The sequence below is a fragment of the Gekko japonicus genome, unplaced genomic scaffold (genome assembly GCF_001447785.1).
Source record: "Gekko japonicus isolate JY-2015 unplaced genomic scaffold, Gekko_japonicus_V1.1 scaffold931, whole genome shotgun sequence".
Taxonomy (NCBI): Eukaryota; Metazoa; Chordata; class Lepidosauria; order Squamata; family Gekkonidae; genus Gekko; species Gekko japonicus.
This window is the reverse complement of record NW_015167566.1, coordinates 115,605-141,771: the sequence shown is the minus strand read 5'-3', so window position 1 is coordinate 141,771 and position 26,167 is coordinate 115,605. Positions and strand designations below refer to the sequence as shown.

General features: G+C 43.7%; 1 protein-coding gene across 2 annotated transcripts in view; it reads right to left on the bottom strand.

Moving 5' to 3' along the window:
- Nucleotides 1-6,833: 6,833 nt before the first annotated feature.
- USP12 (ubiquitin specific peptidase 12) overlaps nucleotides 6,834-26,167 on the bottom strand; it is a 34,554-nt gene continuing 15,220 nt past the window's right edge. The window contains exons 2-9 of one of the 2 annotated variants that reach the window (XM_015413832.1): nucleotides 25,595-25,675; nucleotides 23,691-23,904; nucleotides 19,687-19,916; nucleotides 12,798-12,874; nucleotides 12,164-12,247; nucleotides 10,111-10,308; nucleotides 7,910-7,988; nucleotides 6,834-7,641 (exon numbers count right to left, since the gene is read on the bottom strand). In XM_015413832.1, the coding sequence (XP_015269318.1) occupies nucleotides 7,540-7,641; nucleotides 7,910-7,988; nucleotides 10,111-10,308; nucleotides 12,164-12,247; nucleotides 12,798-12,874; nucleotides 19,687-19,916; nucleotides 23,691-23,904; nucleotides 25,595-25,675 (1,065 nt within the window). In that variant the 3' untranslated portion in view covers nucleotides 6,834-7,539. Of the gene's footprint in view, nucleotides 7,642-7,909; nucleotides 7,989-10,110; nucleotides 10,309-12,163; nucleotides 12,248-12,797; nucleotides 12,875-19,686; nucleotides 19,917-23,690; nucleotides 23,905-25,594; nucleotides 25,676-26,167 lie in introns of those variants that run through there. The other variant, XM_015413833.1, reaches the window with a different exon arrangement.

Genomic DNA, 26,167 nt, shown 5'->3' with positions numbered 1-26,167 from the left:
CGCCAGGTCCCGCAGGGCCCGAACCTGCTCTGGGAGCTCATTCCACCAGACAGGAGCCGCCGCTGAGAAAGCCCTGGCCCTGGTTGCAGCCAGCTTGATGTCCTTGGGGCCGGGAACCATGGATTATGAAGGAAGGAGGAACTGCCAGTCCAGAGTAAGTAAGGAACTGGTTAGAGAGCATCTAGCTGCCTTAAATACTTTCAAATCTCCAGGGCCGGATGGCTTGCATCCCAGGGTGCTAAAAGAAATTGCAGATGTTATTTCAGAGCCTCTGGCTCTAATCTTTGAGATGTCCTGGAGTACTGGTGTTGTGCCGGAAGACTGGAGAAGAGCGAATGTTGTTCCAATCTTCAAGAATGGAAAAAAGACGGACCCAGGAAATTACAAGCCTGTCAGTTTGAGATCAATACCTGGAAAAATTCTAGAGCAGATTATTAAACGCTCTGTCTGTGAGCACCTTGAACGGAATGAGTTAATTGGTAGTAGCCAGCATGGGTTTATCAAGGATAAGTCATGCCAGACCAACCTTATCTCCTTTTTTGACAGAGTTACTAAAATGGTTGACTCTGGCAATGCTGTGGATATAGTGTATCTAGATTTCAGTAAAGCATTTGACAAAGTTTCTCATGATATCCTTGACGATAAGCTGGTTTATAAGTCATGCCAGACCAACCTTATCTCCTTTTTTGACAGAGTTACTAAAATGGTTGACTCTGGCAATGCTGTGGATATAGTGTATCTAGATTTCAGTAAAGCATTTGACAAAGTTTCTCATGATATCCTTGACGATAAGCTGGTTAAGTGTGGGCTGGATGGTGCAACCGTTGGATGGATTCATGGTTGGTTGAAAAATCGTACCCAACAAGTGCTCGTAAATGGCTCTGCGTCTACGTGGAGGGAAGTCTCGAGTGGAGTGCCACAGGGCTCGGTCCTAGGCCCAGTGTTGTTCAATGTTTTTATAAATGACCTTGAGGAAACATAAACATGCCCTGGAAAGTTGCCAGTCAGCAGATCCCTCATGTGTGCTTAGGTTGCAGTTGTCAATCAGTGAAGGTTTTCCTTTTCGGCTCTTGCTTTTGGCAGCTTTGAAAGCATCCCTTTCATTAAACATTTCCTGTTCACTGCAGCTAATTGCCCCTTTACTCATGTCACCACTGCAATTCTATTTGCACAGTTTTTTTAAAAAAGCGCTAGCACAATTGGACTCTCATGAAGGTTATTTAGAAAGTGAAGCTTTCACCTCCTAGAGAGTGGTGGGTTGAAGACAGTCCAGCTCAGTCTTTTTATTTCCCCTGTCACCCATCTAGCTCTGCTTCCGCTGTAGCTGCCCCAAGGCAAGCAGGCGTGCAAGACAGGGCAGGATTGCCTGAAATTGGAGCCTTTCCCCAAACACAGACAGCAGCAACAAAACAGCAGGCAGCAGCCTCAAGGTCTTTGGGGGATAGGGGCAGAGGGGGAAAGCTAATCAACCAACCAACCTAATATGGCTTTTCACCAATAACCACGGACTACAAAACCCAGGAACCTACCCTATAACCAACCTAGATACCAACTTTGTCCCCATATATACTCTGTTAATACTGTTTCAGGACCTAATAACATCAGCGGCACCACCCTGGGCTCATCAACTTGCATACCATCCAACCTAATATGCCATCATGTGCCAACAATGTCCTTCCGCTACTGACACTGAACAAACATGTCGGCCTTTGGTAAGAAAATCAGCAAATACAAATCAAACATAAGAAACCACAACATCAAAAAACCCGTGGAAGCACATTTTAATTTTACCATATATGAAATTGAAGTCTCAAATTCTAAAAAAAAAATATACAGTGTGCAAAGCGCTGAATTAGGTCACCTAAAAATTAAACAGTACATGCCGTCTTGGGCTTTCCTCACTCATTAAAACCTCCAGTGGCTCTACAGGACCCACTTTATAGAAATTACGAGCCAGTATGAACTCACAAGAGCTGGTTATTTTCATACTGGCTCATAATCCATCACTGAGTCATCTGGTCTTGAATCAAAACAAAAGCAATGACACTCTGCAATGAGCCTAAACTCTTCCCAGCTTGGGCAAGCTGCCCTTTATTTGGGAAGATGCCAGCACTGCTGAAATGTTCCCGTACTCTTGTCAGCTAGTTTGCTCTCAGCTGGTGATTTTTAGCCACGTACCATGTTTGGTTTGCAAGCTTCAGTTCTTGAGCATTTATGGTACATAAAATCCATGTGTAACATCAGTGCGTAAATTTTTTTATGAAGCAGGGTGTTTATATCAAGCAGCTGAGGCTTGGCAGTTTCCAACTCTCATTTCTCAGCTGAAACTATTAAATTTGGCTGCCCGTAAGACAATGAGTAAAAAATCCAAGACTATAGGTGGCAGATATGCTGTGATTAAGAAGACGAGATTGGATTTATACCATGCCCTTCAAGGTGTCTCAGAGCGGCTTACAAACTCCTTTCCCTTCCCCACAACAGACACCCTATGAGGTAAGTGGGGCTGAGAGAGCTCTTTCGAGAACTGCTCTTTTTCAAAAACAGCTGTGCCAGAACTATGGCTTGTCCAAGGTCATCCAGCAGGTGTAAGTGGAGGAGTGGGGAATCAAACCCGGTTCTCCCAGATTAGAATTCGCGCACTTAACCACTACACCAAACAGTGTGTCTGAAGTTAAGGACAAGCAGTTCAAGCACTAATTGTCTAACCTCATCTACTGCATGATTTCTGTGTTCCATTTTGCTGGAGATGAGACCTGCAAACCATGCTGCAAGGCTAAACTCAGTAATAGGTTAGCTCTGACAAGTATATGTTGAGTCTATGGGCATTGGGCAGCTGGTTCAAAGGGCCACTTGCCCTGTGTAGATCCACATGCTGACCATAATTGATAAACAGATCTTCTCACATACAGGTTCAATATGCAACTCCCTTTTTTTTTAGTGAATGGTTTCTTTGATACCATAGGTCCCCAACATGGTGCCTGCCAACACTTTTCCTGGTGCCCATGAAGTGTTTTAAGAAAGTGGGTGTGGTCACGTGGGGCTCTTATCTAGCAGGGCTTCTGATTGGCTGGCTGTGCAGATTAAAATAATGTTTCAGTGGGAGATGAGAGCGCAGTGTTGGTTTTCTTCTCTCCCACGCCTCTCTCCCGGCGTATTTTTAAATTCTCTCTTCTCCTCTGCACTTGAGCTTCCTCTGTGTGCGTAGCTCTGCCAGCTGCAGCAGCCATTTTGTAGTTGTGCCTACCACTCTGTGTGAGATTTTGAAAGGTGCCCACAGGTTCAAAAAGGTTGAAGACCCATTTTATACCAACCAAAACCTAATGCTGCATCTGTGGGTTATAATCTGAAATAGCAGCAAACAGAATCATACAGACTTTAGAGTTTGATTTTAGGAGGAAGGCTTTGTTTCAGAATAAGGTTCTGCTGATAAGAGGAAAAGAATCATAGGTTCTAATTCTAAAACTCCGTATTCAAAATAAAAATGTCCTTAGAATAAGTAATCAAGATACATAGACATCTTCCTGTAAGAGGCTCAAATGAGTACACTCTCATTGGATGCATGCTGTTCCCATGACAGGAAACCACTGTATTAATAAGGTCAAAAGTAATCTCACTCTTACACTCCAATATTCCCACATTCCAGTTCTAAAGAACCCTGATCCAAGACCGCTTTGCAACATCCACGTCTGAAGGAATATTTTGCCCTACAACCTGTATATTCTTCTTCTTCCCTATTCACAAGTACAGCCCTGTATACAAGTATATCATTCTTGATGCAAGAACCAACTTGACATCCCCAGATATGATCAACGAGGACATTTATTTCAACATGCTGTTCTGTCTCAGTTTGCCATTTGGTCAGCTAGTATCAAAGAACAAAATGAAGTTAGAGGCTTCAGACAAATGCCAGATGTGTTTTTAAGGTTTAAAGTAGAAAAGACTTCCATGTCGTAAGATAAACAATAAAAGGGAAACATACAAATGGACCACAGCTTAATAAAACCAAAGCATTGTAAAATAGAGTACAGCGTCAGTAACATTTGACCTGCTTACCAATCAGAAAATGTTCTATGACAATCACCAGACCCAGGTTTTCTACACTAGATTTATTACACATGAAGCAAAGCAAAAAATTAAAGATCTGTTTCTAAAGTTTGAGGACACAAAGCTGAAAATTAAAGCAGAGAGATCATAAGTAGGTTCTGTACAGAATACTGAACTTTGCTCTGAAAACATACCAGACTTCTTACCCAAACATAAAAGACTAAACTACAGTTCCAATAATCCTTTACACCAGCATTGGGACATTTGCTTCATTTACACTGAAGACATTTGTCCCCATATCCTCAAGATGCCAGTCATTCTGCAAATGATCAATTTATGTTTTTACTATTAGGAAGGAATTTATGGATCCGTGAGCTCAAGGGCAAGCAGATGTTCTGTATTACATGTTATTGTTCTATGTTATGTTTCAATGTCTTCCTATAAAAGTGGTTGAACTGTGACTAGCATATTGAACAAAGCATTCACTGTTTCTTAAATTAGGCATCAGTTTGATGGACAGAACTCTTGACATTAAAAATTATGCATTTTCAACATCACTAGTACAAATGTCATGTTCAGGATCCTAAGAGCCATCCAACCAGTTTTGTGAGCCTGAAAGGGCTTTGACTGTGTTCTTCTTGAGAGTAATTTCCCCTCCTGCAAGGGAAACTATTCTTGGAATAGATGGGAGTTCCCAAGATAGATGTAATACGGCATAGAGATAAGGTGCTCAAGGAAGACAGTCAAAACACTGGCTTGGATTGAATGGTTCCCTTCCACTAAACGAGGAGCTGTTCTTTCAAAAGATTCCTCATCTAGTGGAAAGAAACCATCAGCTCCAATACAGTTTTTTTAAACTCTGTATGTTAGGCAGTTGCAATGTCAAACTCTTGATCAAGGTCTAGAAAACAGTGCTGTGAAACAATGTCATCTACTAAAATGCATCGTAGAAGTCATTGTTCCTTTTATGAAGTCCCATGTATGAACTAAGTATGGCAAGCGATTAAGATCCATAAGCCATGTTCAATCCCATCCTTTCTCCACAGAGCTCACAGCAGCATCTCTGAGTTTCTAGGTTCTCTCATACAAAGTACTGCGTAGACCTGCTTACCTTTACCTTTACCTTTAGAAATTAAATGCCTGCCAACCACTGGATGGCCAATCACATTTAGACATCTTAGTGGATTTTCCCTACCGATTTGCAACAAGGTTAAATTCATGTAAATACAAAACATGCCAGAAAAACAGATATTTGGACCTGGTTACACTTAATATTGTGTCTCTTTACAATTCTGGATACTTTTCAGAGCACACATGTGTCCTATGAAGTACTGGATCAAACAAAGTTGCAATATATCATGGAATTGATGGTTAAAAAGGTACTTCAGTTTCTGTTGCTTAGCCACTCTGCTTGGTCTTAATGTCATGACTCATTCCTGAAGAAACATAATGTTACTGTTGTTGTACTGGTATCTTTTACTAACACTGCTTTATAATATGTGGCAAGGATGTGCACTTTTTTCAGTATGCAATACAGTATGACTGACCGCACACTTTTCCTATTGGACGGCTGAAGAAATATTTAACATTAAAGGACTCGTGTAAAAGTAGCCTGCAGAGCTATGATCTACTCTTCTCAAAGACTTGCTAAATTGCTAATTTTTCCAATCCTCGTTTGGAGCCAAGCAACATTATTTCATACAAAAGAGTGTTCAAGACAAAAACTTCAAAACATTTTATAAAAAAAACTCTTTACAGTTTGATATGATCTTTTCACATTTGTTAAATAGCTCACTTGGTGACCCTGTTAAAAAATCTGTTACATGAAGAGGTGAAAGTCATTTTCCTGAGCTAACAGATGTGTAAAGTAAACGCATTAACTATAGCAGCAAACAGAAAACTTTTAACATTTTAAACAAAACAAGAACTACAAGGGGGAAAACCCACATTCTGAAATAGGATGCCAAATTAATAGGCATGATTACTCATTAGGAATGTATGCTCAGCCTTTTCCTACCCAAGAAGTTACATTCAGCCACTGTCAGCCAACATAGTAATGACTGGAAGTATCCATCACAAGAGCTCAGCTCTATTATCACTTCTGCTGTAATAAATCAAATCTCAGAGGCAATTTTACTAACATTTAGAATTTACTGGTATAGCTATCACAGGACTGCAAGGAGTCTTCCAACTATTCACCAATTTTAAATGAAATAATCCAGGAAGGACCTGAGATTTTCATTTCTGTCCCAACTACAGACTGAACAGTGTAAAATACCTTCAGAATATCATGTTGGTTAATTCATAATATTAATGCTGCGATTAAACCAAGCAATACCACCATCTTAGCCTCCCCAGTTCTACTGGAACTTAAGGATGTGCAATTCTAGCCTACTGTCAAACTCTTTAAATAAGAAAATGACTGGCTCACCACCCCAGCATCAAATTGTAATGGAACAAGTAATCTTTTTATTGCCTCAGAAGAAAATTTCCATTTCAGACTCTCAGAATGAATTGTGTCAATATAGCCAAACATACCAGTTCATTGCAGAAGAGATAAAAATCACATCTCTTTCCTAGATTCTGAAGGTATCTTAGTAAGAGTTGAAATAATTCTCTTTGATGAACAATGAAATAAGATTCAAATCTGATACAAGCTAATATACAAAACTAGGTTCCAAAACTTGTTGAAATTGAGGAGAATACAAAATATACAACCTCCGGAAGTTACAGTAATGCATAAATAAAAATAAGCTATAGTTCTTCCCCATAGGAAGCTTAAAAGCCCAAACTGTTCCCAATCATAGAGGTACATATTACTGTAATGTAAGCTTCTTAAAGGAAGCAAAACATACTTGCCTTCTTGATTGTAGCTTAAATATCGAATTCTATTAATTTATTCTGGCCAGGAAGGCAACTGTTAGGCTAACTCTCTCTAATTTAGGCATGCAGGAAAATCAGGAAAAATTATATTTTTAGAACTGAGTATTAGCAAACAAACAAACAAACAAACCCCCAAATAATTTGCACTTCTCATAATAAAAAATAAGCATGTGAATTAGTATGTCAGATTTATATTGCTTCTGTTGCACTTGCTTTTGGTGCAACACTGGCCAAAATTCAAAGTATTCTGGAGAATAGGAAAGTGCTTCCACTGACATGGACTTTGGATCAAATCAAGATACAGTTCAGCTGCTTGGTGGCAAACCCTTACAGGACTAGCTGTCACTGGCTCCCACTGGGCAATTGTGGTGGGTCACACTGTCACCATGAAACCTGAGCGAAATTAAATGAACATGATATGAAGAGTTTTTAAAAGCCTCGTTGAAATCTTTGTTTTGTCCTGTGCAAACCGTGCTGCCACCCCTTTGACTCCCTGCATTCCTTTTACCCCCCAAAAATAAAAAATTAAGAAAGAAAGAAAAAGAAAAGAATCAGTGCTTTTTTCCTTTCCACAACAGCCAGAAATGAAGCCATCTTCACCACAGATCCTATTCAGTCCCGAGACTGATAGAAGAGGATATAACCAGACTCAGAGTTTTTAGAGGAGTCCGTTGTCAACCCGTAGAATTCTTCAATAGCTTGTGCATCTATTTTCTGTAAGAAAACAGAATGGTTATCATTTTCAAAGCCCATCCTAATTTTATTATGTTTTATGAAGTTTTTCAACTTTGCAATAAACGAGACAATTTACAGGCTCAGAGACTGCTATTATGAAAGGCTCCTCGTAGTTATTGAATAGAAGAAAAGACAAAGCTTTGGAAAACAGATATCAACAGCCAGCATTTTTTGGCCAAAAAAGAGCCCGGTTCCTGAACTACTAGTGCAAAAGATATTTTGTGTCTAGATTTACCACCGTCCTTACCTCTACAATATCATCGTCAAAGAGCAACCAGAAGTCATGACTCTTCACTATTGCAATGTAGTGTCCTCTGTTAGGTCCACTGCAAAGAAGGGAAACATGCTCATCATGGCCATTGACCACTGAGATGCACAAACACACTAAAGGGATATCATCATTGTTCCTGTAACTTAATTATTAAGCGGGCAACTTTAGCCAATCACAAAAGCAACAAAGCCAGGCCCGACGATTAGAGACTGTACCATCTTTTGTTTAGTAAGCAGTGAATGTACATGCTTCTTACTGTGATATTGTGGATTATATGCAATGACAATTTGATAATTATTCTTATAAATATTTTTGCATTTTTGTAGCCATTTTCATAGCTACATTCCTTGATGTATACTCCTACACTGTGAATCATTGTTAAACTACCAGCCATGGGCAAGGCAAGAACTTTTATATGCTGGGCAAGACAGTCTCTCACCTGGTACACAGAAAAACATGACTCTGAATCTTGGGGAGGATGGGGATGAATTCCTGATTTTATCCCTTCTTCCCCATTCTCCAGCAAATCTTAACAGGACCCCAACTTGTTTCCTATACCAGCTGACTGACAAAGGGAGCAGTGATGTTCAAAATTTTCTGCTCTGGAAATCTTGCTGCTCTCTAAGATGCTACTGGATTTCAATCTACCAGACTTTATTTTTGATAGCCTAGCATGAAGGAAGTGAAATGGAAGCACCTGTGTAAAAAGGCTGGGTTTTGGCATACTTGGAGAACTCCCTAATGATGCAGGAAAAAACTCAGTTTTTGAATTCTGAGCATGCTTGCTGCTTTTGGAATGCTTAGTCAAAGAAAAAAAGAAAGGAACACAGTGTGTGTGTGGGGAGGGGACTGGCCTACTCAAAACGCCTAAAAGGTTATGGAATGGGGTGGGGGAGTCTTGTCATTTATTTCCTATTTCTTCCCCTCCAAAAAAATTCCTTGATGGGACTAGTCATCATACTCCTCACAGTGTACATGTAGTATTTATCAGACCATTCAGAGCCGCTCTTCAAATGTAATACTCAAAGCCAGAGAAAAATACCATCTAAACAAACTAGTTAAAAGATAGTGTGATTCTGCATTTGCCCCAGAGGGACACTGGCAGCCAGTGTAGCTGGCACGAACTGCAAGTAAAGTACAGCCAGCAGCCAGCCTCATTGCTGCTCTTCCTGGCACAATACTACCAGTCTTAGTTAGGAGACAGATTTCACAATGTATTGCAATGATCACTTTAGGAATTCTGAAACTATGTGGGAGCCGGAACGTCAGATATGATATACATAGATTTAAATACAGATGTATATTTTTTAACTAGGCTTGCCAAGTCCCCCTGGGGGGTGGGGAAACCCCCACCCCAGAGGCCCGCTCCGCGCCGCCGGCTGAGCGGGCCCCGGGGGGAACCCCACCCCGACGTGCACACGTCACCTGGAAGTGACGCAACCATGCCGGGCACGCTGGGGGTGGGGCCACGGTCATCCAAGGGAAAACTTTATGGTTTTCCCTCAGATGGTCGTGGCCCCGCCCCCAGCGCGCCCGGCATCGTCACGTCACTTCCGGGTGACGTGCGTGCAGTGCGTGCGCACTCCAGCCGCCAGCCAGGAGTCCCCTGCTGCGGCTCAAAAAGCACTTGGCAACCCTATTGTTAACTAAGTAGAGAAGTTTACACTTTACTGGAAATGTGCCAACCACCTGACACCCCCACCCCCACTAAAACAAGAGAATTAACACCAATACAAGCCTTCATTTTAGAAATGTTGCTGGGGGGTAGGACTTGGAACATTTTTACCACACATTACTGTATTACGTTAGCAGTGCTGCTGCTTCCCACACTACTCTGTTAACCTACAGAGCATATACAGCAAGGGGCTGCAGGATCTTATGCCATACTGCCCATTTTATGTGACGTTTGCATTCAAACATTACTGGAGTAGTGTGGCATATGACCTCACAGAAGCAGAAACAACACCATACAAGTAAGTTAAGAACTGGCCCACGGTGACACAGCTATGCAGTTATTGCATTTCTTCATCTCATTTATACTCCCCAAACCAGTGGTGCAATGTAACTATACATTTTATGCCATCAAGGGGTTTTTGAAGTATGACAGCACTATCAGTCTATGAACTGATGGCAGTAATGTACCATGTTACCTCTATCTGTTACGCAGATTTTATTACCTTCCACAGTGAACTACTACAGCCACAAGATCATACATCCTGTCAGGATTAGTAGCATCTCCCGAAGTATTGAACAGTCGAAGTTCTAAGGGAAACACTACCCTGTAAGATAGTTTCGTGTATCGATGTAGCTGATCCATGTACTTAAATCTCTTCAGATGGAGAGCTAGAATCATTGGTAGTTTTTTCACTTTCATTCTGAAATAAATTAAAGTAAATCAATATACTAATATACAAAACACAATCACAGTTCAAGTTTGTGACAGTGTGTACAAAGCCTCCAAAAATGGACTTAAATCAACAAATTCTTAGCCATTATCACCTTCTGACTGCAGAAAACTGTAAACCTGATAAAAATCATTTATTTAAAAAAATGTGTACCCCACCTTTCAGCCCAATCAGGGCCACCAAGGCAGACCTGGTAAGTGTTGCCGTACTCCTTCCAAATGTCGAACTCAAATTAGGACCAGTGGATATAGTACAAAGCAAGGCATCAACTTTATTATGTACTATGATTAAAAAGTGGTCTGAGAGCTTGGGATAGAGCTTCTGAAGGATCAGCTCCCTTAAATACTCAGGTATGCTGCTACTTGAAAGCAGTGCTGGCAGAAATGGTGGGTTCATGTTGCTAATATTTTCTTCCCCTTTGAAAAGCACCTATTCGTTTTGACAACTTTATATATCGGTTTACAGAAGGGTGAGATATTGCTCCCAAGGGGTATGAATGATGCATTCCCCACTGTGACCCATTCTCACACAGTAGTCTGGCTAGGTAGAATAAAAAAGAAATGCACATCCAAGTATGCCTCCTACGAACATTACATATAGCAAATGAACAGCATCCACATGCAGTTTATTTTTAATTCTGAGTTGGTTTGTTTTTAGTTTGTTGTCTTTTTTATTTTGTTTTATCATGTCCACCCCAAGTCCTCTGGGGTGAGAGGGATGATAGAAATGTCTTAAGTATACAAACAAAAGATGTAGATGTTGTTCATCTGCACCATGTGATTTTCAGTGGGATGTGCAATCGGATGCAGAGCCCCATTCACAGTCTGCTCCAACTAGTCTTGGACTGGAGCAAAAGTCTTGCAATGCAGCACTGGAAGACAATGAAATTGCCAGAAAAGCACAGAAAAAAAGCAATGCTAATAGGCAACTGTGATGCATTCTAAGAAACCCATCCCATTCAGAGTGAAGGTGTCCCTGCCTTCAGCCATGCTGCCACATAGCTAAATTCTAACTGGATACATGGCACCTTGACATCATTGTATTCCCCAGCTGACTGGGGCATGCAGTGAACAAACACTCTAAGAAATGGTACTAAAGCTGCAGTAGCATATTGGGGATGCAGAAATGCATTAAAAATGCAAAAGAGATAGACTTTAACTTGCAATGTGTAATTTCTTTTACTATACCTGACTCTTCTCCACCATATTTGTTCAATTTCCCCTTTCCTCACATTTCCTGCTCTCTCATCTCCTCTAGTTTTCCTTAAGTACTTGAGAAAATGGTGAGGCTAAACGACCCTGTAAGTGAGTCACAGATGACCAGTTGAAGACTGGCTATGGCAACCTATGACCTTTCAAGTCACTGCGCAGAATAAGAGCCACTACACAGACTGGCAGTTGATGAACACATTCAAAGTTGTCCTCCTTTGGATTCGTGTAATTTAGAATTTCTTTCCACTGACAAAATCATGTTCTGGTACCATCTCAAAACATTTTACTCAGCCATGTGAATTTTACTTGGAATAACACTGGTCAGAATAAGCCAGTGTAGAAGTACAACATTTGTAAATGAAGGACAACAGGGAAGGAGGAGACAAAGTGAAGAGATCTAAAAATATTATGAAAACATTTAACAAAATTGAAAAAGTTAGGTACCTGTGTAAGAGGCAGAAATAACGTATTTAAACAAGCAGTCTCATTAAGCTCCAGTCACACCTTGGGCACTACAGAAATATTTATCCTTGCTGATAACAGAACAGAAAACAGGTAGAGCTGTTTGGATAACCTGCTAACAAACTCTAACATCCATATATACATTTTCGTACCTTTTATGTGCTTCTTGTTTACTGCGACATTCCTCACAATAATATTTATATTCACTGCACAGGGTTTCTGTATTGCTGAAACCCCTAGAACACAAGAACACCCATCAAAATGCAAGAAACGAACACTTGACTAGTACACAATTATACCAGTTGATCTGTAGCCCTCCAACAAAACTAGATACTATCCACAGCAATAAGGACATTCCATTCTTAAATTCAATAAATGGTGATTGACACACTGGTCTCAAAGGAGAGGAAATACGAATGTAGTATTTAATGGTCAAAAAACAGGCCCAGTGGCACTTTTAAGACCAACAAAGTTTTATTTAAGGTATAAGCTTTCGTGTGGATTATACCTTGAATAAGACTTTGTTGTTCTTAAAGGTGCCACTGGGCTTGAACTTTGTTCAGCTGCTTCAGAACAACACGGCTACCCCACCTGGATCTATCTTTAATTGTCAGTTTGGTTAGCACTAAGTCTGCTGAGACGTGAAATGCAAAGGCTTGCTACACTTAGTACAAACTTAGATTCATCTAACAAAGCATGCAGTTTTAACTACTTCATCTCTTAAATGAACTTTCAGTCATGCAAGAAAGCACAGAATCAAGAGTCTGATAGCCATACACCTCATACCTTAAACAGTGAGTAATTGAAGTATTTTGCTCCACATCAACAGAGAGATCTAAAAAATCTTCATCTTTGCTGCTTATCTACAAATTGACAAAAAAAGCTCTTACCCATTTCTCCTTCCACAGAGTATATTTTTTTAAAAAATGGACTCAAAGTGATCCACAAATGTGCTAGTTATAAAGATAATCATAACAATTAATCCTGAAAGCAGGTCTTGTTGGTACAGTGAAAGACAGTTGATGGAATACAATCTTTTCCCTAGTATGATTTTATAATTTGAATCAAAACTGAAAAGGCTGGTTTCTTTTCCACTAATCTCACAGACAGAACACTTTTCTGGATTTCCTCTTGGCTTTTGTAATGGCAATACGTCCACCAGGGAGAAAGACATTCGCTTAGTATACTATAAACAAATGCTCTTAAACAGCTATTGCTTGTTATCTACGTTGGGCTCAGTGTTGTCTGGAAGTTTTTTCTCCCTGCTTTGCAACAGCAGTGTGGTGCTTCTATGCACCTCCATACTTTTGTTCAGCTTTTCTATGATCTTTCCCAAACCTGCTTTGCTGCAAAGTTTTGGGAAATATTGCAGCAAAGGCTGGGTAGCTGCTGTGTGAGCAGATTTTGCCAGTCCCACCCATGTGGGAGCTATTTCCCTTGCCCTCATCCCCATAGCAGCCATCTCCCCCTTCGGGGGTGTGTGTGTTCAAAACTAAAAACTGAATATTGTTTTTAAAATCCATATGTCAGGTTCTCTGAATTCCCACCTTTCATTTTTTTCATGTATATAAATGCCTTTCCCCATATATCTCAGCAAGGAAAGGGGCCAGATATTTGCTTTTTTAAAGTGAAAGCTGGGAATTTAAAGAACCTGATACACCCATTATTACAACATTATAATAATCATGCAATGGCCACAATATGCAGCTACTTATTTTTTTTTTAAATCTTCAAAAAGCCCCAATAGTACAAGAATAAAGATGGCTATTGCCAGCAGACTGGTACATGGAGAATATGAAAAAGCTGTCATATAGACACCCCATTGCTACTGAGCTATACCAGCAGCAGTGGGGGAAACACACAAGCCTATTCCCATGAGGAAAACACCCTAGATGTTCCATTGCAACACTGCTACTTTATGACTTCTGAACAGGGCTGGCTCACCCGCTACGCGAACTAGGCATTTGCCTAGAGCGCGGGCCAGCCCTTAGGGCGCCAAACTGGACCCCAGCGCCACGTGGGGGTGGCTGTGGAGGGCCCCCGTCCCCCCTCTCCGGCTTAGCCCCCAACCCTCTGCTGGTGCCAGTGACCCGGGTGGGCGAGCAACGGATGCGGGGGGGAGGCATAGCTTCAGTGAGCCGCACTGGGCATGCGCCACCGCCACCACCAGCTAGACATGGCAGTCGCGAAGTGCCCAGAACCGCTGGAAGGCAGTCAGTGGGAGCTCCGGGAGGCACCGCAGAGGAGGAGGAGGCTCCTGCCGGGATTCATCCCCCCCACACGACAAGAACAGCCACCCTGCAAGGTGGGCCAGGTGGGGCCAAGAGCGGGGGGGCGGCGGCGGTGGCAGGGGACTAGCCGGGGGGTCCTCGGGTTCCTCCCCGGCGCCTGGGCTCCTCCTCCCTTCCTCCAGGGTGGCTTGGGGCCCCCTGCGCAAGCTGGGTGGGGGCTCCTGGGCCGGTTTCTCCCCTCCCCCCCGTCTTGACACTTCCTGGCTGCCAGCCGTCTAACCTGCAGGGGTTGCCGGAGAGGGGGGGGACCCACCACACGGCGGGGTTAGGGTGAAGCTTGGGCTGGGGGGGTCGCTCGGCAGCACCTCGAGGGGTGGGGGGTGGCCCACAGAAGCTCCTGCTGCTCCCCGCCGGCCACCAAGCGGGCCACCCACCAGGGGGGTAGGGGAGGGAGACTCATGCTGGGGGGTGGTGGGAGAGGAGTTGGTGAGGCGGGTTGTTGCAGCTCTGTGGGTCCGTCCGGCCACCCCTCTCTCCTGCTCCGGCTGTGGCAGAAGGGAAGGGAAGGGAAGGGAGGAAGGAAGACCCCCTCCCTCCCCCCGGGGACTGCTCGAGCCGGGGCTCTGGCCAGGCGAATGGGAAGCTGACCCGGGCAGAGGAGAGGCTAGCTTGTGGCGCCCCGCACCCCCCCTCCCCGGAATGTTTCTGAGAGGTCTCCAGGCCCCACCAGAAGGTTGGCATCACCTCGGGGGGGTGCAAGCGCCACAAGCTGGCCTCGCCTAGGGCGCAGAAACACCTTGGACCGGCCCTGCTTCTGAAGCACTCAATAAAGCTTTGGATGAGGTACACTCATGAGGACAAGTTATTTTATTGCCATCAGTTGAAGTTCTGTGGAAAATAAGGGAATAGATCTTGAGTTAGAGGGGGCATCAAGGAGCAATCATATCAGTATTGCAGACAGACCAGGGAACCAATAGAACATTAAATAGAAAGTTCCACAATAGCTAGGCACTGGAGATGGATCAGAGGCCTAAGCTAGGCTTGCCAGTCCCCAGGCTGGGGTGGGAGTTCCCCCGGTTTTGGGGGCTTTCCCCCACTCCTAACAGCTACGTCCCTGTGTGAAGTCCCTGATGTGATGACATCACCTGGAAGAGATGTCATCACACTGGGGACGCTGAGGATGCTCTGGTTTAAGGTCAAAACTCTATGGTTTTAAGCTGGTTTTACCATAGAGGTTTGCCCTTAAACCAGAGCATCCCCTGCACAATGTCCCTGGTGTGATGACTTCACTTCTGGTTGACATCATCACATTGGGGATGTCGTGGAATGCCCCGCAAATCCCCCACCACTAGCCTAAGCCCAGGTGCAAATACTCAAGTATAACTCCAGGAGAACGTAGCACTAAAGTGAAACACATATCTTTTATTATTACTTTCTCCCCTATAGCAAATGTTGCAAAGTTTTGGGAAAGATTGCAGCAAAGGCTGGGTAGCTGGTGTGTGAGCAGATTTTCCCAGTCCCACCAATGTGGGAACCATTTCCCCTGCCCTCATCGCCATAGCAGCCATCTCTCCCTTCGGGGGGAGGGAGGCCTTTTCAAAACGAAACACTGAATATTGTTTTAAAAATCCATATGTCAGGTTCTCTGAATTCCCACCTTTCATTTTTTCATGTATATAAATGCCTTTCCCCTTATATCTCAGCAAGGAAAGGGGCGAGAGATTTGCTTTTTTAAAGTGAAAGCTGGGGATTTAAAGAACCTGATATACCCATTATTACAACATTATAATAATCACACAATGGCCACGATATGCAGTTACTGATTTTTTTTAAAAAAAACCTCAAAAAGCCCCAGCACCAACTTGCTTGTTATCTACGTTGGGCTCAGTGTTGTCTGGAAGTTTTTTCTCCCTGCTTTGCAACAGCAGTGTGGTGCTTCTATGCACCTCCATACTTTTGTTCAGCTTTTCTATGATCTTTCCCAAACCTGCTTTGCTGCAAAGTTTTGGGAAATATTGCAGCAAAGGCTGGGTAGCTGCTGTGTGAGCAGATTTTGCCAGTCCCACCCATGTGGGAGCTATTTCCCTTGCCCTCATCCCCATAGCAGCCATCTCCCCCTTCGGGGGTGTGTGTGTTCAAAACTAAAAACTGAATATTGTTTTTAAAATCCATATGTCAGGTTCTCTGAATTCCCACCTTTCATTTTTTTCATGTATATAAATGCCTTTCCCCATATATCTCAGCAAGGAAAGGGGCCAGATATTTGCTTTTTTAAAGTGAAAGCTGGGAATTTAAAGAACCTGATACACCCATTATTACAACATTATAATAATCATGCAATGGCCACAATATGCAGCTACTTATTTTTTTTTTAAATCTTCAAAAAGCCCCAATAGTACAAGAATAAAGATGGCTATTGCCAGCAGACTGGTACATGGAGAATATGAAAAAGCTGTCATATAGACACCCCATTGCTACTGAGCTATACCAGCAGCAGTGGGGGAAACACACAAGCCTATTCCCATGAGGAAAACACCCTAGATGTTCCATTGCAACACTGCTACTTTATGACTTCTGAACAGGGCTGGCTCACCCGCTACGCGAACTAGGCATTTGCCTAGAGCGCGGGCCAGCCCTTAGGGCGCCAAACTGGACCCCAGCGCCACGTGGGGGTGGCTGTGGAGGGCCCCCGTCCCCCCTCTCCGGCTTAGCCCCCAACCCTCTGCTGGTGCCAGTGACCCGGGTGGGCGAGCAACGGATGCGGGGGGGAGGCATAGCTTCAGTGAGCCGCACTGGGCATGCGCCACCGCCACCACCAGCTAGACATGGCAGTCGCGAAGTGCCCAGAACCGCTGGAAGGCAGTCAGTGGGAGCTCCGGGAGGCACCGCAGAGGAGGAGGAGGCTCCTGCCGGGATTCATCCCCCCCACACGACAAGAACAGCCACCCTGCAAGGTGGGCCAGGTGGGGCCAAGAGCGGGGGGGCGGCGGCGGTGGCAGGGGACTAGCCGGGGGGTCCTCGGGTTCCTCCCCGGCGCCTGGGCTCCTCCTCCCTTCCTCCAGGGTGGCTTGGGGCCCCCTGCGCAAGCTGGGTGGGGGCTCCTGGGCCGGTTTCTCCCCTCCCCCCCGTCTTGACACTTCCTGGCTGCCAGCCGTCTAACCTGCAGGGGTTGCCGGAGAGGGGGGGGACCCACCACACGGCGGGGTTAGGGTGAAGCTTGGGCTGGGGGGGTCGCTCGGCAGCACCTCGAGGGGTGGGGGGTGGCCCACAGAAGCTCCTGCTGCTCCCCGCCGGCCACCAAGCGGGCCACCCACCAGGGGGGTAGGGGAGGGAGACTCATGCTGGGGGGTGGTGGGAGAGGAGTTGGTGAGGCGGGTTGTTGCAGCTCTGTGGGTCCGTCCGGCCACCCCTCTCTCCTGCTCCGGCTGTGGCAGAAGGGAAGGGAAGGGAAGGGAGGAAGGAAGACCCCCTCCCTCCCCCCGGGGACTGCTCGAGCCGGGGCTCTGGCCAGGCGAATGGGAAGCTGACCCGGGCAGAGGAGAGGCTAGCTTGTGGCGCCCAGCACCCCCCCTCCCAGGAATGTTTCTGGGAGGTCTCCAGGCCCCACCAGAAGGTTGGCATCACCTCGGGGGGGTGCAAGCGCCACAAGCTGGCCTCGCCTAGGGCGCAGAAACACCTTGGACCGGCCCTGCTTCTGAAGCACTCAATAAAGCTTTGGATGAGGTACACTCATGAGGACAAGTTATTTTATTGCCATCAGTTGAAGTTCTGTGGAAAATAAGGGAATAGATCTTGAGTTAGAGGGGGCATCAAGGAGCAATCATATCAGTATTGCAGACAAACCAGGGGACCAATATTTATTTATTTATTTATTTAATTCAATTTATACCCCGCCCTCCCAGCAACGTGGGCAATAGAACATTAAATAGAAAGGCCTAAGCTAGGCTTTCCAGTCCCCAGGCTGGGGTGGGAGTTCCCCCGGTTTTGGGGGCTTTCCCCCACTCCTAACAGCTACGTCCCTGTGTGAAGTCCCTGATGTGATGACATCACCTGGAAGAGATGTCATCACACTGGGGACGCTGTGCGAGGATGCTCTGGTTTAAGGGCAAAACTGGTTTTACCATAGAGGTTTGCCCTTAAACCAGAGCATCCCCTGCACAATGTCCCTGGTGTGATGACTTCACTTCTGGTTGACATCATCACATTGGGGATGTCGTGGAATGCCCCGCAAATCCCCCACCACTAGCCTAAGCCCAGGTGCAAATACTCAAGTATAACTCCAGGAGAACGTAGCACTAAAGTGAAACACATATCTTTTATTATTACTTTCTCCCCTATAGCAAATGACAATAAAAAAAAAAATCAGCTAGTACTCAGAAGACCCCTGCTACTTATCCATAAATTAATACAGAGAAGTTTCAGAAACTGTGTCATTCCTTTAATTGGAGCCCTAATTAGCATTTGTTCACAAAATTAATACTTCAGTTTGTGATTACTCGGCACAAATGGAAATATTTGGATAAGACATTTCAAGAGGGCCTAGGGCTAGCAGCTATATATGATTTTGAAAAGATGTATCTGTTTTAAATAGACAGGATTTCATTTTTAAAAACCCAGCTGTTATTTATTATGAGGTTGGATTCAAAACACCACAAAAAGAATGGAACTGGCACAGCAGGACTTCTCCCTACCTGTTGCTGCCCACTGAGTTACTGATATTCTGCTCCTGAGGGGTCACGTGACTCTCAGCAACAGCATGGGAGACACAGTGGGGGTCTGCAGCGGGATAAGGGAGTCGACAAAAGTCCCATTCCCATCCCACATCATAACTGCCACACCAGCAGAACAGTGTAGATCTTTGGGTCTTTAACAGGAGAAACATGAGCTAGAAGTGTCCCAAGGAAGTAAATAGCCACTGTATTGTTCCACTGAGTTACACTGTAAAATGAACAGTTCTGTGTTTTCTCCTGTATTGAATACTTACATAGGTAATACCTGAATTGGTCTCACATCCACTTTGCTCAGCTCTTTCATTATTTACTATATTTTCAGTCTGCCTTTCTCAGCAAGAGTCAAAGTGGATTACTCAGTATACATTCAATATGACCTAATAACAAATGTACTAGGACTAGGATTCCAGGAATATGAATAAGCCCATCATCTATCATATTGATACATTTGTTGTTGTTGTTCAGTTGCACAGTTGAGTCCGACTCTCCACGACCACATCACACCAGGTCCTCCTGTCTATTGATAACTTAGGAGCTTCAAATAATAAAAACACAGATGAAGGAGTGTTATCAGAGGTGCCGTTTTACACAAGCAGTTAGGCTATAAAACCGTAATTACACATACACGCTTGACCTTAGCCAAAAGTGATAAATCATAATGGTTATTCTAAAGAGAAGTGTGTGAAATAAGAGCGATGTACACAAAAGACTTACTGTTTCACAAGTGAGACATCTTGTTTCATTCGTTAACGTTCCCTGAAAGATTTCATGAACCCACGTGGGGTCTGGGGGGCAGTTATTGTTTTCACAGTCAATGCTGCCATTAGGTAGACGACCATTTTGTTTCTCCTGCTTTCTTTCTTCTTGCAAAATATCAGCAATTGTATTCAGCAGATAGTTCAAGAACTCATGTGCATCTTGCTGCATGTAGTTGTCAAAAAGCTCTACAATAAGATGATAAAACGAGTTATCACTTCCTTTTAGGCCATGTTCCCTATCTAAATAAAAGACAGTTCTTAATGATCCATCTCAGTCTCCCAAAATTTTCCACACTGTAATGTGGTAAAAAAACACCTTCCTTGATTCTTCGTAACTAGGGCATGGAGAAACTATTTGACACTTCAGTTGTCTCCTGGGTGAAATTTATTTACATTTTTTGCATGCAAGTTCATGCCTGCCACTCCTTCCTACAGGGAACAAATATAAAGGGGACATCAATTACAGTGGGGACAAAACCTGATTTCCACACCTACTACTGGATGGCTTGGCCTTCTTGAAAGGAAACTTGAAACTTGAAGCAAGATCAAGAAACATCCCACAAAATGACATTACAGCTCCACTGCTCAGGTCTTGCAACATAAAAATCCTTCCCTGTCACACACTGCACTCAATGATATTCTGCTAGCCTTGTTCAAGAAGTTACAGGCAGAGAACACACAACTTCTCTGCAGAATGCACTGAACAAGCAGAACACATCTCCCAACCACTGGAGGACTAGTGACTCAAAGAAAGCAAATCAAGTATGCAAGTTATGATATTGAAAGGTTGGATTCTAATATCTCTTAAGCATGATTAAATAAGACAAAATATATGAAGCAGAAGCAAAGTTGCCAACTTTTCGAGTACCACAAGCTCTACCAGGTACAGTTTAACTAGTGGTGCACAACTGAACTATGCCACTGGTGTCAAACCTGCGGCCCACGGGCCAGAACCGGCTCACCCAGGCCTTTAATCTGGCACAGGAGTGCAGCTCTCTTTTCTCCCCCCTCCCCTGCCCAACCTCGCTGTTCTCAGCTTGAGCTACGTGGGAGTATAATGAACAGAGGGTGGGGCTGCCTCTTGGCAGAGAGCTCAGGGTGGGGCTGCCTCAGAGCAGGAAGCAGAGGGCAGGTCTGTCAAGCTTCCCTAGTCATCATCACAGGTAGGAGCTGGGGGGGGGGGTTCCTTCTGCTGTGATCCTTGTGCTTCTTTTTTATTTTAAAACTGGCTTTGCAAACTCCCATAATCCCCCCACCATTCCAGTTTAGGCAGGAATGTTATGGGGGGGGGGGAAGGTTTGGGACCAGTCAGGGTTAAAAGCTCTGCAAACTCAAGGGACTCCAGTTTTGCCGAGAAATACCAGTTTTAACACACACATCCTCCTAATGTGGAGCTCCAACAGAATAATAGCAGAACAAGTGCTGAAGAGGACACCCAAAATTATTATCTCAAACCACCATGTAAACCCTCTCTGAGACCCTGGAGAGCCACTGCCACCCCTCTGGGGTTGCCCGGGGGGGGGGGGAGAAGCTTGCAATGCTCAGCTGTTTCATGTGCTTCCCCTGGGTCCTAGGCTCAGACCATTTATATTTGTAGTTTATATTTCGGGGGGGGGAGTTTGGGACTAACCACAGTTAAAATATAAAGTTCAACAAGTTCAAGAAACTTCAGTTTTACAGAGAAATATTAGTCCCTAGTGTGGGGCTCCAATGGAATAGCTGCTATAATATATTTAATTGTGTTTTTCTGTGTCCTTTATAAAGTTTATATCTCTGCTACCTGGCATTACATTTTATGACGCACATGGCCCGGCCCAACAAAGTCCAATTTATGTCAAATCCGGACCTCATAAGAAATGAGTTTGATACCCCTGAAAGAGGCCATCACACCCATAATAATACAATACAATATCAGCTTTTGGAATCTAAAAGGTGATAAAAAACGAAATGAAATGAAGAACTATAAACTTTCTGCTGCTAATTAGGTAAAAGGCTCTGTGAACCTTAACTGAACCTATGATCATGTGAATAACTCTTTGGCTACCACGCTCTCTACAATCTGTAATAAAAGGCTGTGCATGTCTGTCTGTGGCAGGCATAACTCATGAGAAAATAAAGCTAGGAGTCTCCAGCTTCAGGATGCTTTTGGGAGATGCAGTGCCAAAAATGGAGGAAATCAAAACATCCTGATTATCTCTAGTACATATCTGCTTTTTGCAGCAGAAGCAACAGTTTATTTGCTAGAAGCCAGGAAAGTGCCGTTAGCAATGACAGGGAGAGTGAAGAATATTCCCTTCATTACAAAACAAACACGTTTTACTTAAATTCTCTGAGCTATGCTTCAAAAATAACTCTTTTCTGTGTGACTGTGTACTTCCTTAAGCAACGGTTGTCCTGGCAACCACTGAACCTCTTTACAGGGGTCTGTTTTACAGACCTTTGCCAGGATCAAAGTCTGAAGAAAAGCCACAGCTACACAGATGGAGAAGAAGGCGGGCTGTTTGAATGGAAATAAAGGTGCCTAAAGCACGCACATTTTCCTGCAACTGCAACTACTGTTCAATATGTCAACTGACGACCCCGGATGGCCTAGGCTAGCCTGATCTTCTCAGATATCAGAAGCTAAGCAGGGGTTGGCCCTGGTTGACACTTGGATGGGAGACCACCAAGGTGGCAAATCACCTCTGAAGTCTCTTGCCTTGAAAATCCCATGAGGGGGGTCGCCATAAATTGGCTGCAACTTGATGGCATTTTACACCCACCCACACACCTGGCTGGTTTCTTAATCAAACTAATTAAAATCCAAATACAGTATGTTTTTACATTCAGGTGTCCTAACTGATTTCTTTTAAAGAACAGGTATTTGCTGTCAAACGCAATGTACTGAAAATACTTAGTACGGGAGAAGGGCAAAACACTGATTACAGCATTCGCTTGCAGAATGAACAAGGGAGCAGGCCTTATAATACTGCAAGTGCAGTGAGCCATGGGGTAAGCATGCAGACCAAACTCCTAGTTAAGAATATTTAATCGACCCAACATGAGATGGACTGACTCAGTTATGGAAGCCACTCACTATGCAAGGGTGTTAACAATACGATGTGTTGGAGGCAATGTTCCCTCTAAGCTATGGGGTCTTGTGAGCAAAAATTCTGCTTTGTGAGCTGCCGGCATTAAAGTTGTGAGCCAGCGATTTGGCTACTGCATAAATTAGTCTGCTCTGGCGCCATCCTTCCTGGGCTAAGAAAAAAACGTGTGAGCCGAAGGCTAAAAAACTGTGAGCTAGCTCACACTAACTCAGCTTAGAGGGAACACTGGTTGGAGGTCATTAAGTCATAGGGTCGCCATAAGCTGGAAGGGACATGACAGCGCTTAACACACATACACTATTGTTTCACCCTTCCAGACTAGATCATCATTCAGATAGATGCCCTTCGCACCACAAAACAAATCTACTAAGCCACTACCAAAAGTCAAACTATTTTCATTTATGACAAACACTGACAGAATTAGCAGCTGCCTAAGAGCTGGCAGTTCAAGACCCGAGTGTGCCGCATGACGGAGTGAGCTCCCGTCTCTAGTTCCAGCTCCTGCCAACCTAGCAGTTCGAAAGCAAGAAATTGCAAGTAGATAAAGAGGTACCACTTCGGTGGGAAGGTGACAGCGTTCCGTGCTCCTTTGTGTTTAGTCATGCCGGCCACATGACCACGGAAACGTCTTCGGACAGCGCTGGCTCTTCGGCTTTGAAACGGAGATGAGCACCGCAACCCTAGAGTCGGATTCGACTGGCTTTCGAGAAAGGGAACCTTTACCTTTTTAAGAGCTGGCAGGTGAACATCATCAGCACCACCAAAAATCCCTATTTCTGAACAAGGGGGGGGGGAGACAGTAGATCCTTCCCTGACTGCGTAAAACGGACAGAACTATTTCATTAGTACAAAGAGCAAAACAAAGTATTACCATTCTCTTTTCGCAATCTTGTTATGAACTTTTTTGGAGGTATCACTCCAACTTTTTTCTTCTGAGTGGCTATGCTGTGAAAAAGATCAGCTAAGCAGGTAAGCAGATTCTCTTTTTTCCTAGGCTGACTCTTGTACGCCAAGACTTTCTCTCGAAAGGGACGACAGAAATAAAGTGCCTGAAGAACCGAATTGCAGTAGCATGTATTTCCAAACTGGAACACAAGGAAATGATCTATTAGCTCAGACTGAAACTTTGCCCAGTAAGCAAGTGGCATGAAACAAAGGGAAATTTGCTGAGACATTTATTATTGATTTTTTTCTGAAGTACTGAAGTGTAACTTACCCATCAACTAGTGGCAGATTAAACAGTCAGCAGTATAGGCACATGTTTATTGCCATCTGGTTTCTTTGTTGTACACTTTTATATTTAGAAACATCCGGTAACCATTGGGTTCCTTTCCATGATGCATAACTATGCATCAGCAAAACCATCATCATTATTTTGGAAAACACATCAGAAAAACTTTTATCATCATGTTGTGCTACATCCATTGAACAGTTCAGTTTGTATAACACAAGGGTCCAGCAAAGAGGTCACGTTGCAGATCTCTTCAGCATGATTAAGAAACCAAAACGGGCTGCAAAGTCACACACAACCCTTTGCCCTCTCTTGTCAAATGTCACTATGATTGATCATTCAACCAACAAAAATGCCAACCATGGTTCCCACTTAAGCAGGGTTTCTAAAGGCAATTAAACCCTGGTTTAGATGTGACCTGTGATTAGGGTAGTCACTTGTTGAAAAGAAATGTGAACCCATGGTTAAGGCTGGCAAGGCAGATTCTTGCCAGGGAAGAGAAAATTTTGAACACATGAACCCATTATCTCAACCACACTTAAGAGATGCAAAACACTGCATTTGCATCGTTCCAAGAGCAGAGAAGTACCATATTTTGGGGGAAAACACATTATAAGTTGCTTAAACACCTGACATTTTTTTTTATCTAACTAGTTTCTAGTCAACTACCCCAATGTAAGACATTCGCTAGGATTTCACTTTCAGTATAATTCCTTCCTTGCTAAAGCAAACCATGGTAGTAGCAGTTCATGGCAGCATTGCCTACTGAATATATGCTCTCCTTTTGCTTTTTAACTGCATAACAGAGATTTCCCAGCTCTTTATAGTGCCAAGGAAACTTTTCCACATTGGCAGGTGAGCACCTGCCACAAAAACCCAGAGCAGTGCGACAAGAATCCAGGCATGGTCTAGAGTGTACACCACGGAAGTGGAAACAAATGTTTTAGAAGGTGGGGACAAGACAGGACACCCAGGCGTACATTCCGACATTGCTATAACGCTCAATTGGGTGACACTCCCTCTCAGCTCAGCAAACCTCATCAGGGATCTTATGTGAAAAGCGAAGGAAGAAAGAAGCATGCTGAAAGGGCAGAATAAAAATGTGATTAATTACACACAGGCCATGGAGCCTCACAACTGTCTCACACGAACAGCAAGTATGCTTTAGAAAAAATCTAACACTCATCTGGCTGCTCACTGCAGGGGAAGAATGAGATGGGCAAGCTATATTTCAGGAAAGCTTGGCTGCCATTACTGGTGTTCCGAGGGCCTCCCGCTGAATTCCAAATGAACTCTAAGGTCCTCTGGAACACAGTCGAAAAAGCATTTTGGCGCCTCAACACAAGGTAACTTGACACAGTGCACACTAGTTTAAACATAAACTATATTTAATTGAGGACTGCAATCATTTTCATGACAATACTTTTTCCTTATACCAGAACCCATAGGCACAAACAAGTGGTATTTCAGCAACTTCTCTCACAATGATTCAGCCCAATCCCTTCCCCCTTAATATTTCAATACAAGCAAAATACAGCACTTACATTTACTAAGCCAAAATAGTGTTCATTGACTGGAAACTGTTCTGCACCAATCTCTTTCTCCAAAGCTGAGGCATTAGCGCCCTGAAAAAAGAAAATAAATAAAGTGTAGCATTTACAAGAAATTGCTAGGAACTGTTCTATAACCACAGCTTGAGTAAGCAGGCAAACTGGTCAAAGGGGCTTGCTCAAAAACAACTAAAGGAAGACATCAAGTCATAATAAGGCTAGTGATGCAAATTTTCCTGTACCAATTCAGAACCTTGATGACCAATATAAAAATCAGTAATGCTGAAGTGCCGTTTGTGAGTGGAAATGCTGAAGCCATAAAAACTTTCAGGGGGGGAAAAAAAGACAAAAATGCATGGAAAAATTGAAGTATACATACGTTCTTAACAAGCCTCAGCTTTTTTATGCTTTAACATAAAAGTCATAATTTATAACTTCGGTTATAAAACTGCTGTGTTCTGAACCAATTTTTTTTATTGCTTTCAAGGGTAGCCCCATGTAAAGTACCCTCCAGGTTACAGTAGCATGGATGAGTATAACCAGTTAGCGGATTCTAGAAGGGGAACT